This window comes from Dermacentor variabilis, chromosome 9, assembly GCF_050947875.1.
Source record: "Dermacentor variabilis isolate Ectoservices chromosome 9, ASM5094787v1, whole genome shotgun sequence".
Lineage (NCBI taxonomy): Eukaryota > Metazoa > Arthropoda > Arachnida > Ixodida > Ixodidae > Dermacentor > Dermacentor variabilis.
The window spans coordinates 76,020,212-76,036,823 of NC_134576.1; the positions used below are offsets into that span (position 1 = coordinate 76,020,212).

At 44.0% G+C, this 16,612-nt stretch overlaps 1 protein-coding gene across 1 annotated transcript in view; it reads left to right on the forward strand.

Moving 5' to 3' along the window:
* Cont (Contactin) overlaps positions 1 to 16,612 on the forward strand; it is a 69,866-nt gene that overhangs the window by 22,882 nt on the left and 30,372 nt on the right. The window contains exons 11-18 of the mRNA XM_075668486.1: positions 2,781 to 2,962; positions 7,243 to 7,409; positions 8,802 to 8,919; positions 9,193 to 9,350; positions 9,989 to 10,109; positions 12,309 to 12,475; positions 15,510 to 15,630; positions 16,124 to 16,279. Coding sequence (XP_075524601.1) covers positions 2,781 to 2,962; positions 7,243 to 7,409; positions 8,802 to 8,919; positions 9,193 to 9,350; positions 9,989 to 10,109; positions 12,309 to 12,475; positions 15,510 to 15,630; positions 16,124 to 16,279 — 1,190 coding nt within the window. The remainder of the gene's footprint in view (positions 1 to 2,780; positions 2,963 to 7,242; positions 7,410 to 8,801; positions 8,920 to 9,192; positions 9,351 to 9,988; positions 10,110 to 12,308; positions 12,476 to 15,509; positions 15,631 to 16,123; positions 16,280 to 16,612) is intronic.

A 16,612-nucleotide genomic window follows, 5' to 3' on the forward strand; every position in this document is an offset into this window, starting at 1 on the left:
GCAGTATCTGTCTCGGTGGAGCTTGGGGACATTGAATGTGTTGAACATGTGTCATCTCCCGTCGAAAACACCCATTTTCGGCCTGCCCTAGGGAGATTTTCAAGCAGTAACCATAGCCTAAATGTCTGACTACGGTATTTGCCCAGTCATAACGCTCGCCTTTTTCTTTTTTTTTTCATGTAACTTGTGCCGAAAAATTGCCTGCACAGTGTAATCGGATACGTTTGTATGCTTTACCGCACAACAATTTTGTATTGCACCTAAGCTGACTTTCAATATCTTGCAGCGAAGCTCATTTTAAAAAACCGGCTGCCATGATGCGACGCATCTTAGACCCTTGCCAATTCTTTTTCTAAAAAAATATAGATTTCTTTGTTTAGGAGCCTTAATGTCATTTACACATTACCTTTCTACTTTGGGCACAAATAAAGTTGGCACGCATATGATTCGGAGGGGGGGGGGGCATGTTAGAATAAGGCAACTACTGCAAAATTAGTCAGCAGTGTGTTTTGGCTTTTGTTTGTACATCTTCCTTACTTCAACCTGCCAAATAATTTGGTCAGTTTCGTCGGTCCCTTCAAAGTCGAGTGAAGGAAAGTCGACTGTACAAACAAAAGTAAGCAACGGTGATTTTGAGTGGATGACATGTCACTGTGAGTGACTATCGGTGACTGTCAGTGGACATGACTATCTGTGTGAGTCAATGCCTGTGAGGGGGAGTTGAAGTGAGTGTGAGCACGAGTGGGTGCCGGTAAATATGAACGGAAGTGACCGTGAATGTGAGTGAGTGCAGGTGAGTGTAAGTTTATGAGCAGGAGTGCAAGTGAGTATCGGTGAGAGTGAGTGCATATGTGTATGAGTGCATACAGTTCTTTGAAAAAATATTTGGGAGTGACCATGTGAGAGCATTGGGCTTGTTCTGCCGACCTATGCTGGATTTACACAGAAAACAATGCCGCTGATTCAGTACATGGATGAGCATGACACGGCCTGGCGGGCACTGAATCTTGATTCTCGTAAGACCGCTGCAGACGAGCTGCTCTCACGATGCACTTCAATACCACTGAGTCATGTCACGCTCATCTGTTGGCTGAATCAGTGGTATAGTCTGTTGTGTGGATCTGCCTTTATCTGCTGTGCACATTGCACAAGCAGCAAAGTGCACTATTTGCTCCTAATTTTGACAGAATATCAGTTAATCCCATTTTCTCACTAATCCACACTGCTGTCTTCCTGTCTTTTAACATTATACCACCATTTTCTGTTTCATCGCTTATTGTGTATTCTTATTTTCTTCTCAAACTTGTTCAGTGTGATCCATGTTTCAAACCCACAAGTTAATATTGGTAGTACCATTGTTTTAAAGTGAAGCTTTCTTTGCCTCTTCGACTTTTCTAATGCTGCTGCTATCTCTGTCTTGCATGCTGCATCAAACGGTGGCGCGTACCTATATACTTGGCAGGAACACGGCAGAGAGGACAGGTGATGGGAAAAACTCGTTTAGACCTTTCCATTACTTCTGCACAATCACTGGAGCTTCCTTGCTGCTGCCACAATTCCCTCTTGACTGCTGTAAAAGCATTGCAGAAATTTCAGTGCATACCTTTCTACTAACATCCAATTTTTCATAGGGGAGGTAGATAGAATGGTAGAGAGTAGGTAGGGAGGGGAGACAAAGAACAGGTAGAACCGATGCAGTCGTGAAATGAGTGAATAACAACCTTACCACTCATCGCTCGCAGCTCGCACGCATGGTGGAAGCACAGGACAGTGAAAAGGCGAGGTGAGAAATCAAGGAAACTCCACTATTAGACATGGCAGCAATCGTGGACAAACTGGAGAAATTTAAATGTGACGTAAACTACGTTACGTTTCTATTATTTCTTAAAAATAAACACTGTGCAAATTTGCCAAGTGCACAACTGACATAGGTCATGCAGACGCAAAGCCACATTAAAGCACCGCAGCATGTAGAAAACATTACAGAGAACACATAGCGAGATGTGTTTGCTTGAGGCATTGTGGGCCATTGTTCATAGCCTGCAAAAAGGTTAGCACTATCTTTGCCCTGCACGGTGCAACACATTGTGGCAGAAGGGTTAAACTTCAATTAAATTATGGGGCTTTATGTGTCAAGCCTATCCCATCAAATCAACGTGTCTGTACCCGACGCAGTAATTTTGCGGCAATGGCATTATTTGAGGTTGCGGGTTTGATCTCAACCACGGGGACGAAATGCAAAAACGCTTGTCTACTCGGATTAAGGTGCACATTAAAGAATCTCAAGTAAGCAAAATTAAAACAGAGCCTCCCACTGCCATGTGCCTCATAATAAGGTTGTAGGCTTGGCACATAAAGCCCCATAATTTAACTGAAGTTTAACACTTCTGCCACAATGTGTTGCACCGTGCAGGGTAATGATAGTGCTAACCTTTTTGCAGGCTATGAACAATGGCCCACAATGCCTCAAGCAAACACACCTCGCTGTGTGTTCTCTGTACTACATAGACAAACACAAGTGGTGCATGTATGCAAGTGACATTTAACATCAACTCGCCACTCTAGCATTGCACTAAATGAGGGTAAACATTAACATTCACTGTAAACATCACTGCCAATTATCATCAGTCAACGCAAATGCCACAGAAAGCTTTGTTTACATCGATTCCCACAGCGGGTAAGATCCGCACACTTTTCCTTTTTCCCTCTACTGTCCATTGAATTCCTGTTGGTCGATCCAATACCTCAGTGTCTTTGCCCACGTATTCTCCCACCCACAGTCCTGTACCCAAGTACAACTGGACCCGTGTTGGAGGCCCCATGCCGGTCGGGGCGCAGATCAGCTCACACGGCCGCGTACTCCTCCTGCCGCGTGTGCGCGTCGAAGACCTTGGCGAGTACGTCTGCATCGCCAGTGCCGACCAAGACAGCGTCAGCAAGGGTGTCACCCTGAGCATACAGGGTGAGCCATGTCTGTCGGAACGTGAATGAGAAAACCGAGCTGCATAGGAAACTGGGTCATGCTTATTGGGACAAGCGTATTGCACAAGCAAAGTGTGCGAAACGGTTTTAAATTGGGTATTTCAGTTAGCAGTGTGTACCTGTTCACGGCCCGTATATATCTGCATCAGGTGCTGGGTGCACAGTTGTGCACGCCAAGAGAGTGCATCAAAAGCAAGACCATTAATAAAAATAACAATACAGGGGAATTCCGTTGGTACGCTCCTCACTGTTGAATTTTCCCGGGTGCTATGTTTCATTTTTGCAGTCCTGACCCAAGTCCCATTGACTCCAATGCATTATTTTTTCCCTTTGATACGTCTCCATTTTTGTAATGTTCCTGCATCTCGCATTGCAACAAGCGACCACGCAGCCTGATGTGCAACTACAGGTTGTAACGAAGTGCAAATACTGTGCACGCTGCCTTGACTCGGCAACACTGTCAGTTTAGGCTGTGCAGCACAAAATTAGTTTGTGGCTTTATTACACATTGCAAAAAGCAACCAAAGTTTGCAATACACAACTGATTTTGCACAAGCATGTTAGGAGAAAATGTACACGAAGAAGTTTGCGTTGGTTAAAACTTGCTGTGAAACATGCACATTGGGCAAGATCTGTCGAGTGCAGGGCTACATTTATTTCGGGAATGGCAAGAGTGTTATGATGGGTTGCACAGTCAGTTTTATTTAGTCAGCTTCGCCTCGATACAGCCATGTTATGCAGTGAAGCATATTAGTAATTGAAAGTTGTCATTGTTGCGAAACATTGTATGTGTCCCTTATATGCAAGCTCGCTCATGCATCATCCCCGTTCACAGTGCAAGCGGCGAGATGTTTAAAATTTGTACTGGCAGCCATTCAGAGCTGTTTCTGACGTTGCTGTGGTGATTTGAGACCTTCCTCACGGTTATGATTTCATAGCTGTTACATTCTTTTTCTGTGGTCCCTTGAAAAATGTGTCAACTGGGTTCTGCTTTATTTAAAATTTGTCACATGCATCTTAAGACACTCCTAATTGTACCTATGCTACAAGTTCCAGTAATTTACATAGATGGCCAGATGTTTCTCCTTGGTGCCAGTATGTCGTCATGCAGCTAGTCGACTGCTTTCATTGTTTTTCACTTTGTTTTAGATCAGGCATATTTTTCAAGTGAATGGATAGGTGCTTTCAAAGTACACTAGACAAGGAGTAGTTGACGTCCTCTTCTGTGGCATTTTTGTAGAAGAGTTCCAGTATGATGGAGTCCACTTATTGTAATCTTGACAAAACTGATTGAAGAATTATGAATTCTTAATCTATTCTGCAGCTGTAAGCTTTTCATGATTCTAAAGATACAAGAAATGAAGTGAAACTAAAAGTTTTCCATGGACGAAATTTATTAGCACTTGAGGTAGTTGTTCTAGTGTTAGAAAACCTCCACAGTATACCCTCGCATGTATCTTATGTGTTGGTAGTATCAATTAGTCATGCATGAATTGTTAGAGGCAGTGCTTGATTACTGTGTGCTACGGATGACCTTTACAGAGCAAACATAGGTTTCATCAGATGTGAGGAGTAACTGTCAAGCAGAGGTAAAGGCAGCAGGCTCTCCCAGAACTGTCAGTGGAACAGGATGCACAGCGACCTGCCCATGGCAGCAGTGAGGGGACTATCTCTGGAGGGAGTGCATTTTGAGGTGCGAGTAGGCCGATCCCAAAGACAATGCCATGTTTTCACATATACAGTATAACTTCGTTAATACGATCCCATTTCATACAATTTCCTAGTAACAAAATTCGCGATAAAGAACACTGAGAATAACCCAATACAGTTAAGCTTCTTTATTTTACCAGTCCATACATTCCTGGAAAAACACTATCTTTCGGCACCAATCGCAACACATGCCAAGTGAGCTTTATGCTTCACTCTGGTGGAATCATATTCAGGTGTTGCGCAACAGTTCGATTTCTTTTTGGTTTCCCTTAGCTGTCTTAAATCACTGCGCAATAACAGTGCATTGAAAGCTCACTGCACTCTCTTAAGAGGCAATAACTAGGAGTGTGCAAACATCAAGATTTCTGAATGTGAATTGAATGTGAATATATAGCTTTGAATATTGAATGATGATATTTGCATGCATTTACTAGCAAGTTGTTACTTTAATATGTTGGAACATCGTAATTATTTTGTCAGCAATAAAAAATTCGACTAGTAAGGCGTTAGAGTAAAATTATGTATTTGACTCATGTCAACTTGCGAAATTATTTCCAACTAGCTGTCTGCTGTTGCTTACCTGTGCCTTATATTATATAGCATCGAATTCCCATGAACCCAAGTGCCAGCCATCACTTATTGTGTTTGCTGTCAAACAAAGTAGCTCAGGACTGGGCCATCGCTGCTGAGGATTCGTCCATTGGACCTGTACTCCCGGAAAGAGCATTCTTGTTGTAATTGGATTCTTTTGCACAGTCACTCCATCCTCTTTCGTTGTGTTTTAGTGCACCCTAGCTGTCCACAAACCTGTGCTCCTTGCTACTGAGAGGTCTGCTTTCCCACACAGTTGAGCTGTCCAGTGGCTGACTGCACTTTACAGGTGCAATTTTGCCAGCAGTATGAAATTATCACAAAATTCTGCACAGAATCGGACACATATTCTTATATTAGATAAAAACAAATGCTAAGAACAATTCGCAAGAGTAACTTGAGCTTATTGATAGATAATGTCGAAGCAGTAGCGCAAACTTGAGACAGGTACAGATAATGTTGTTCTTGCCTCCTCTGTCCCCGTCTCAAGTTTGTGCTATTGCTCCAACTAAGAACCGTGTTTGCTCCCACACAGCGATGAACATATCTTATTTGTTTGAAATATTTGTATCGAACCAAATATTAAAAAATTTTTAAATACCTAGTTCTTGAATCGAATATGGATATCGCAAATATAATATTCGATGGTATTCTAAAATTTTTTTATATTTGCACACCCCTGGCAATAACCAAAATGTGCCATTGTTCCCTCCTGCAGGTGGCGCAAAGTGAATGCATGTTTCGCTCTGGTGGAATCGTGTTACAGTGTTGCATGCCAGCTCATTCCTTTTTTCCCATTCCTGTTTAAAAACACTACGCAAACGAAAAACAACAAAGCATGTTTCGGATCGCTCGGGCCCTGACAGTGCGACTCATGTGAGCATCTTGGGCCCAATGGTTCCCACCGAGGGGGCATGGGAGGACTTTTCACCAGAATGCCCCGCCTGAAGAAGCTGCTGATCGAGGCTGAATTCGAGGAGTGCTAGCTGAAGTGCCAAAAACGACAATGCGCGTCTCGGGCCACTGGGGCCTCAGTAGCTCAGTGCGCATGTTGGCATCTTGGGCTGCAACGATTTGCACAGTGTAGATGTAAATTACAGTCGAGTCTGCCATTTCTTTTTTACTTTAGGTTGTATGTTTTCCCAGTTAGTATGTTTCTTCTCGATTTTTTTTTTTCCAGAACGTATGAATGAGGTTCTGCTGAATGTGGCATAAGTAAAAGTTACAGGTATACATGGCTATAAACCGCTGGCCCATTCGTACTCAAATTTTGCTCAGGGATACAATTTTGCATTAATTTTAGCTGATTACCATGTCTGCAGACATTACTTGCTAGTTTAGTCAACAATAAATTGGAGTGATTGTCATCTCCAGTGACACCACTCAAAATTCTTTTATTCCGCTGCGATGGGACGGTTGTACCATCTGTCACAGCTGTGACCGATCATGCCACCATTAATTGCAGTGGAATTGACATGCTTTGAATGGCATTTCCACAGAGGACATGCACTGGCATTTATTGTTAATGAAATTAGGAAGTAATGCCCACAAACTTGGTAATGAGCTAAAATCTCCACAAGATGCTGCAGGAAGCGCAAAATTTGAGACTGAACTAGCCAGCAGTTTAGCAGGACATGTCATGTATGGCTTCTGCTCCTATTTATGCAACACACAGCATACCAAGCACAAATCGCATCGGAATTGTGTAGGGGGTGCTGATGTAGTCAAATCTACAGAATAAGAGGATGAATAACTTCTCAGACTTGAGATCACGAAAACGAATAACAAACATCATAAAAGACAGATGTCCTAAGTTGTATAAGCCATACCGGTCACTGCATTGAACTTCATGTGAAACTGTTAATTTTTTTTTTACGAGTTTAGTGATTCTGTGCTTGGGTGGGGCCAATGCTAACACCTCGTAATGACCTGTACTTGTGCCTGTGTTCCTGGCCGCAGCAATGCCCGAGTTCACTATCCCGCTGGAGCACCAGGTAGCGGACGAAGGCTCCCGACTCACGTGGACCTGTGAGGCATTTGGTATTCCCGAGGTGGAGTACCACTGGTATCGCAATGGCCAAATGCTCAACATGGAAAGCAGCGACGACATGCGGGCCCGGTACAAGGTGCGCATTTACTAGCCCGCATTTATGCCTCCGTTTGTCTGCCTGGCTGCCTGATTTAAAATTTAATCAGATTCGAATGTTCAATGTTCGATGTTCAAGATTCGGTGTTCAAAAAGCCTATTCACTCATTTGAGGCCCGCACCCCCACTACAAAGTGCGAAAATCTGGAAACGTTTCACTTAGCATCACGTGCAGCATCACGTGCATACCTGAGCGCTGGTTAATTCCTGCAAGCTGCTTTTATATGGCACTAGTTGTTCTGCTGATAATTGCACATTATCATCGCTATACCCTGCACTCTGCACGAAGCCTACTAATCCGCAACTTTGGTTGCCGATTCCAATGAAGCCGTTGTGGGAAGTTTGCCCTTAAAATGTTTGTACCGGTCGACCACGTTGTCAATCGAACGTGAGATCACATGTACAGGATGGATTGACGTCCATGTGTGTGAAGCGGAGTTTGGGTCGGTGGACGATCAGCTGGCAACTACCGCCAACGTCTGCTAAGTTCACGTGTGTGCTTACTAGATGGAATGGCATAAGTTCATATGGGGGCATATAGCCAATAAAGCTTTAAACTGATTGTCCGCTGCACAGCCTAAACTGACGGTGTTTCAGAGTCAAGGCAGCATGCGCGGTATTTGCACTTCACTACAACCTGTGGATGTACATCAGGCTGCGGGATGGGTGAGCACTAAGTGCACCTCTGGCCTCAGCCATCACAGTATTTAAAGTGAACCTAATTGTAATGGAGCACAACACAGACAAGCCTGTGAAAGAAAGTTCCGCGGTGCTGGTGCTCTAAAAAACAACAAACTTGATTTTACGGCCTTAGATTTTTTTTTTTTTTGACTGCCCAATTATTCAGACATTTTTGTGGCATTGTCGGGTCCCGAAAAGTTTATTGGTGACTGTAAAGGTGTTTATAGTCGGTTGCCAGCAGTTGCGTTATTTTGCATAGCAGTCTGAGCGCAGTTCAGAGTAGCCGTATGCCTACCTCCTATAAGGCCTACATGCAGTAAAAAATTGAAAAAACAATTGCAGCCCTTACACAAGTGAATATGGTGTACTTGCATTTATTGTGTAGCTGTAAGATGTATGTTATGTAATTTTATTATTATTTATTTGAGTACTGCCATTCAACATTCAAGGCAGATGATTTGAACTGTAGTTATGTCTGAGTTGGATTTGAGACTCGATTATGTGGACATTACTGTAAAATGTCATGGAAGTTTGCCCACTGTTGTAAGGAATTAAATGCTCTGAGTAGGGTTTGTGTGCTATACATTGCTTCAAGAGAGCTTTTCGTAAGGCATGATCCATGAGTGCTTGAGATGGTGCGAGAGGGAGCGGGTGTTGAGCTATTTGTTCAGCTTCCTGGCAACTTTGACAGGTGGATAACAACATCCTGGTCATCGAGGACCTCAACCGTGCCGATGAAGGCATGTATCAGTGTTCAGCCACCAATTCTCTCGGCACCAGCTTCACCACAGCGCAGCTGAGAGTCGTCAGTGAGTTGGATTTTTATACTGTTATCACTGCGCTGCATTACATTTGTAGCACTGGTTAGCCACATTGCATAACGGGAGCCACCAACTGTCCCGACTTTCCTGTTTGATTGTTTCATTTCCACTGTTGACCTGCCTTGCTTCCCATGTTCATGCCGCCATGAGAATCGCTCTCCATGCTGCTTTGAACATGTGTGTCTTCAGGTTGAAATCAGTGTGCCTGCTCTGTCTCCTCTCTTGCCTAAGTTGTGCTTTGGGCTTTGCTTCAAAACGCAGCCATGGCACCCAATTTCGCAAAGTACCCCCTGGACACAGAGATGTATGCTGCTGAGGAAGGCAACATCACCATCCCCTGCCGTCCCGAGGCAGCCCCATTCCCAGAGTTCACGTGGAGACGGAATGGCTACACCTTTCCACTCGGGGGCAGGACGCAGGTATGTCCACCTTGCTGTGATTTTATTTGTGGCAGGGGCACCAAAAAAAACGGTTTGATGCCAACTGGCTCAGTGATGGCAATGGTTACGAGAAGAAGTTATTGAGAAAAAAAAAAAGGAACCTGCAGCCTTGTAAGTCATGGATTTTAGGTACCAGCCATTACACGTCATGCAAGAGGCACATTCAGTATACAAGAGGTAAAGTAGCTGAGCAGACTATACATAAGGTTGATGAGGCACTAATTGTTGTTGGCCAAACACTAGTGTGGAAGTAATAACACTAGTTATGTAAGAATGGTATGGGGGGGTCCCAAATGCTCTTGGTTACATAGGAAACAGCACATGCTAATTTAAACACAAAAAAGGCATTTGTTGCTCCTTTTTTACAAGAGTACCAGCTAGCCGAAATGCAGATACCCGGAGCACCTGTGCAGGTCGTGTAAAGTAGGTGGCTTTGTGGTGTGGCCAATGAACACGGTGAAAGGTGAAAGAGGCCATGACATTTACTGCTGTAGAAACTTGGCATGATCTTAAAAGTAGCGAGTCGGTTGTCGTTGCTTCATTTGCTATCCTCATGCTTGCTGTCCGAGCTCAGAATGCCTAGATGTGCTTCATGCCTTGTTACTGGGTTTACGCAGGTTCTCAACAACGGCTACCTGCGGATCGATCCGGTGCGCCGGGAAGATGAAGGCAACTACACTTGTGTTGTCAAGAACCAGTACGGCACTGCCAGCAGTACTGGTGCCCTTGTAGTGTTGTGTAAGTCATTGCAGGACAGCTTTCGCAACCTTGTTGGCAGCGTTAGCTTGAAGCAACAGTGATGACACATTTATTAAGGAAGAGTGGTGCATTTGGAGCCTGTTGTGCGGAGTGAATAAGAAAGTGGGAGCAAGGTTATGTTTTGTAAAACAAAGCTTGGCTTTAACAGTTGTTACACTCGACAAAACACACTGGTTCCATTATAGACGCACTGCAAGCATGAGTTAGCATCGGGACTTACTCCCTTAGAATCTTGCTGTTTAGATCTACACGAGCTGACTTCAAGTCCCATGTCCACCATCAAAATTGCTTGCGCCAATTTTTTGCTTGTCGTCACTTTAGAAAAGCAACCAGAATGCTGAAGCAAAAATTTCAATCCAACTCAGGATTCCACCAATCCAGATCGGTGAGGTGAAAGTACAATGCTTCCACACTGCGTCCTAGTCAAGCTTGACGCATGCATTCGGTAGAAGTAATGCAGTACACTCTGGAACTGCTAGTTGAATCTATGCCCCTTCAGCAGAGAAAGAAGGTGCGATTTGCTGTGAAGTTAAGTCCTTTTGAGCGGTTAATGGAGTATGTGTATTTGCTCAAAATCAAAAGGTGTAAACAAGTTCTCCACTGTGGAACAAGATAACACACACCAGATGGACTAGTCACGTACACCCTGAAGAGGCAGTAAAAAAATTAAGCGGAGCTGTATTAGCAAATTACTCTTCTACAATACAATCCAACCTGTTTATAATGAACTTGATAGTTCCACAAGAAATTGTCTTTTTATCAGTAGTTTTTGTAGGGGTGTGTGAATATCGAATAGTAGATTTCGAATTGAATATAAAATTGAATCAATAAAAGAAAGCCGAGTATTGAATGGCATATTGAGTATCCGAAAATTTAACACAGGCTTTTATGCTTCCAAGTTTTGTGCAATGAAGACAGTGCTGTGCATGCTCGGGAGGCGAATCAAATTACTTAACTAGAGTCTTGCTAGCTATCAGTAACTTGGGTACCTATGAATTGAGATGTGTAGTATGCCCTACGCAGTTAAAGTGAACACCATTGTTACTGCGCTTCCCAGCACTAATAATAATTTAGTTCGTATATGAAGATCTGGAAAATATTTTTATTGACACAATGTGTGTTGAATAGAATCAAGTGTTTTTTTCTCTCTGAAGCTAAAGAAATAGTGAAGTTGTCCTAAATACCAATGAGGTTTTCAGTTTAATAGTGGGCCATACTGCGCTTAATGGCAATCTTCTATTGCTTGGAGAGTGTTGTTTTCCAGTTTTCTTCCAAAAAACAGGAGGGTTTTTGCATCTTTATGACAGGTAGTTTTTGGGAGTTAGCATCAGCTCATTAAGGCCAATCTGCACAACGGACAAAAGAGGGGAATATGCGTCACGTCACTTGGCACTGCTCCACGAGGTCATCTGCGCCATGCACGTTGGCTGCTGTTGGCACCAATTTTAATGAATTTTCAAATCGGGAGGCCTACGGCAAGTTTGTGTGATGTCCTCCGTGCCACTTTTCTCTTCTTTTTTTTTTTTTCGTTTCTTTTTTTTTTTTTTGTCTGCATCTGTCTGCCATCTGCCACATGCGTAAACGCGTCTGAAAGTGGTTGGGAACTTCGTGGGTACCCTCTTCTGTGAACAAGTCTAAATTGTCCGTTGTGACATTATGGTGCATTAAAAAGTAAATTTGATTACACCTGGATGCAGTGTCCAGTGGCAAGGCTGAAAAGTTGTAAGGGCACTGAAATACTGTTATAACCAGTGTGCCGTATCTCCGTAAGTCTCAGTTTTAATAGCGCTTTTTCCATCATGAACGTTTACCAACATGCCCACCTGACAGCTACTGCACAAAAAAAAAATCCACTCTCATCATGAGGGGGAAGCTTGATAAACCAAACGAAGAGCTCTCATTGAAATGGAGCGGTTTCCATCACAGGGGGCCAACAAGGCCTTCAGGAAAGGATGAACACGCGTTTCAGCAACCTGATCACCACTTTAATTCTTTGCCCGGTAGTTTGGTAAAGGGTGGCATACACACTCCTCCGCCTTCTTCCTCTTGTTTCTTTCCTTGCCGTTGAATGTAGTAGGTGACACATGTGTCGAATATAGCAGACGACCGTCGTGCACTTGAGCACAATTGTCGCGGCCAAGGATGTGCCGTCGTAACCTCGTGACTGCGTCCACGCAGCATTGCCACGCAGCGTAGAGTCTCCTCCCCCGAAGGTGGTGGCCACGGTGGGGAGCCTGGAGGAGCTGCGCTGCCATGCACTGGCACCGCACATGCTCGACCTGTCCTACATCTGGCTGCACAACGACCTGCACATACACCCGCACGAGTGGCCCCAGTATGCCGTGGTCAGTGCTGGGAGGAAACCCTTCCTTTTCTTCTTTTAAAGCGAACTTTTGTTTGACTACCCCATCGGGGTCTGGCAAAAATGCGTAAGTTGCTCGCTGAATAAATGAATTATATAGCACTGAATGTTGACCGACAAGGTTTTGCCAGTGAGTCCACCTCTATTCTGTGAAATCAAACCAGAAATCGGGACATAATACCTGTGCCGAGGTCTTATTAAAAGAGTGCATGATATTGAACAGCTGTGTTAATTTTATTAAACTTCTTGTATTTGGGCTTCCCCATTCTGTGGCCATTGGGTGTATGTCTCAGTGACACAATGGTTACGGAAGCCTTAAATGTATTTCGACAGGTGTTGCACTTCTCATGGTATACTCTTCTTACTACCATTCTTCCCTCGAAAGGCACCATACATCGCCTTTGTTCTCACGACATCGCCACGTCAACATTTCACATTGTTCAGTTGCTAGATATTGTCTGCATTTCAGCATAGCTTGGGAGCGGTGTGGTGCAGAAACATTGCGTGACATCACACGCTGCATAGCCCGAGAATAAACCCAATTCTATGCATCGCGTTTATTTAATTGAATCACGCATTTAATTGACTGCTTCACTAAGCTTCGCTTCACCTGTATTTCAACATGTGCACTGTATCTGCATGCACTCTGTGTTGGTCAAAGCCTCTCAGTCGTCGCCTCATTTGTGCAAAGCCCTTGCTGCCTTTTCTGAAAGCAGTGAACTGCAGTACAGCTTTCGTCCCTCATCGCGCTGTAGTGCATGGGGCATTTGTAAACCAGCATAGAAGTGACTAAAGTTAAGCAACATGTGCAGCTTCTCACAGTGGATGATGCGTAGCTGCTTACAGTTGCACAAATCTCCACAATATTGCGGCACAGTTTCCACATGCAGGTTTAGAGAAGGCCACTGGTACAGTACCGACATTCGTTGCAGGACACAAAAGTGCATGATACAGGCCATGGACGATAAGAAGGAGTATACGGAAACTTGGGCGAGTTGGTCAAAGTTTATATTTGACAAGCAGCAGCAGCTTTTTTTCGTCCTCATCTAGCTGGTGCTGCTGCTTGCCAAATATGATGAGAGGGGGAACTGAGGAGCTTAATTTTTTTCTATTCACAACCACATGAAGCCAACAGACAACGCAGCCAAGGAAAGCATAGGGGAAGTTAGCCTATTTCATTTGAAATGTAAAAATGAAATGGAAAGAGAAAATGAAAGTGGACAAAAAGACAACTTGCTGACGATGGGAGTCCAACCCCCACCTTCAGTATTATGCATGCGATGCTCTACCATGGCCATCTATGGCACCAGCTAACACTCCCAGAGCCACTTCTAGTACGCATACACAAATGCCCAAGTTGTGGAGGTCGTCCCGAATTAAATTTTCTTCTTCTACGTGAAATGAGAACTATTGTGTTTGTAGCGCTTGGCAGAATAAATAAAAGGAAGAAGGAAAAGGCACATCTCCCCACTTAAGTACTGGGGAGTGCAAGTTCCACAAACGAATACAACTCGCACCTCTTTTTTTTTTTCAAAAATAGATTGCTCGCTCACATTTTGCGAGTGTTTGCTCCAGCCAACACTGTTTGAAACATTGCAACACTTACTGTGCACTAAATTTTGCCATATATTGCATCACTGCTTCGCATTGTTGGCGAAACTGCAATTTTTATTTAACCAACTTTAAAAAAATATATTTCGTGCTTACTGCTGCTTTCATTGCACCTAAATTATTCATGATTGAATATTCTTTTTTCCTTTGCATCATTCATGAAACACTTGGCACTGTTATTTGACTGGCTTGTCCAAAAAAGTAAGTAAGAAGAAGAAATGATAAGGTAATACAGTTAAACCTCAATATAACAAACTTCAATATAACAAAATTCTCGATATAACGAAGTATTTAACTTTTCATAACCTCTTGTCCATAGAACACGATGTATTTAGAACATCAGTACAACGAAGCGTGTTTGTATGCGATATCAACATAATGAAATTTCAGTGCCGCTGCAAAGGAATGCCGAGACAATAAATGAAAACTTCCGTGGACGCAGATGGTCAAATGATTTAATCACGAGTGGCATGCAAACGCACCTCTCAAATCTTGCGCCGCGCAACAAGAGCGATTGCTGAAGTGGAGCTGCATCATGTTCCATATAAAGTACTAGTGTGATAAGACCCTACCGTGCCCCGCGCACTGTGTGTTTTAGGTGCGAGTAAAAGTGTGCGAGGGTGAGACAAGAAAGATGGTGGCTTCATAAGTGACGCCTTCCCACATGAGCAAAGGGAAAGAGGGGGATGGAGCGAGCTCCCGGTAACACGATCAAGCACACGTCTCGGCTGTGGCTGTGCATGGCTGTAAGCGCGGCTGAGCGCCTATGTAGCCACGCACCCTGCTTTGGAGGTAATCTGCCGCGTGTTCAAAGAGTGGGCATGCCGAGACGGCATGGCAGAATGTAAGCTGTCTTACCGTGAGATTAGTATTGGAGGTTGCATAATCTCAAGTTTTGGTGCCCCATTGGAGCCAGAAGCAGACGGAGCATTCGGTTCCTGCTGCTGACGCTTTTCCCGAAAGCGTCGTCCCGGTGCGGGTGCTGCTATCAGCCGCAGGGGTGGAGTGCATGCGAAAGTGTGGCTGGCTTTGCTTAATTCGTAGCACCAAGAAGGTATTGCCAACGTACGTGGCATGAAACCATATAAATCGTTGCCAACTCCCAAATTTATGAAAATGAGTTGTTTTCTCATTCAAGTATGCTTTTTTTCGATTGCCTGATAATTCAGAAAATTCTGCGGCCCCTTTCCGTGTAAGAAAAATCGATCGGCGACTGTACTTGTTTGCATAAAAGGTCGAATTTCAATTCAACAAAATTTCGATATAACAAAACAAATTGCCAATTTTACCAACTTTGTTATATCGAGGTTTAACTGTACTACCATTATAAATGCACCAATGGGCTGGACAGCCTTTTGTATCACCAGTGTATTGATCCCTCACATTGGTGCGAACGCTAAACGCAGGGTTACCGGCCAGGCTACCTGGTCATCTACAACGTGAGCTTCGCAGAGGCTGGCCACTACACATGCATAGCCAAGACGTCGGTGGGAAAGGTGTTTGCCAACACTGAGCTGCTAGTTCTAGGTGAGTCTGTGTGTTAGCAATTTACCTCCGGGATTTCTCATTTCATTCTTTTGTTAAGGATGTAACTGCTGACATTGGCACGTGGACAGGCAGGCAATGCTTTTGCATTAGACTCGCACCAAAATATGGCCTTTGTGTCTGTGCGTCAAACCAGTAATCTTGCACTCAACAACTCAATGTGCCTTGTAGCCACTGTGGTGGGACCAGAAGTAGTGCTATAATTAGTGAAGGTGACCAGCTCTTTGCCATCTTCTTTAAATGCATTTAACCAGTGCAACTATCTTGAAAAATGTGTGTGGAAATATGGTGTGCAAAGTGTAGCGTTAATTCAAATAAGCCCTGTTGAGCAACTTAATGAACTCTTTAGGTGATACATTCCGCTTGTTTAGGGCTATTTATTGGGGCTTCAAAGGGCATTCTGCTTGTTGTCGGCATGGATTGATTGAGTCACTGTGCTGCCAAGTGACCTTTCTGTGTGACCTCCACGTTGCAGGTCCCCCGGGTCCCCCCGGTGCAGTGCTGGGCCACTCGTTCAACGCCACTTCTGGCTTTGTGGAGTGGGCCGACGGCACCAGTCATGGCAGCCACATCACAAGCTATGCTGTCGAAGGTCGCACCAACCACAACACCACCTGGAGGGAACTGCGGAGTGAGTACCAAACTGCGCATCTGTTTCATTGCCATCATGGTGATACAGTCGAACCCAGCTATATCGAATTCGCAAAAAAACGCCTATCAGTTCGATATAGAGCATAATTCGATATAAGCCTGCTAAATAATTGGATGTCATAAAAGCACATACCATTTATAAGATCACTTTATTGATCAAACTAGCGTAGTTTTGCATGAAATAGTCCTGCATTTTCTTCTGCTTGGGCAGTTTCACTGCCTGCGATGCACGCACTTCTTCACATTGTCTAAGGATTCTGAGCAGCTGAGGCTGCAACCTTCCGCATTCACGCAGAAGCACCGGACTCGTGCG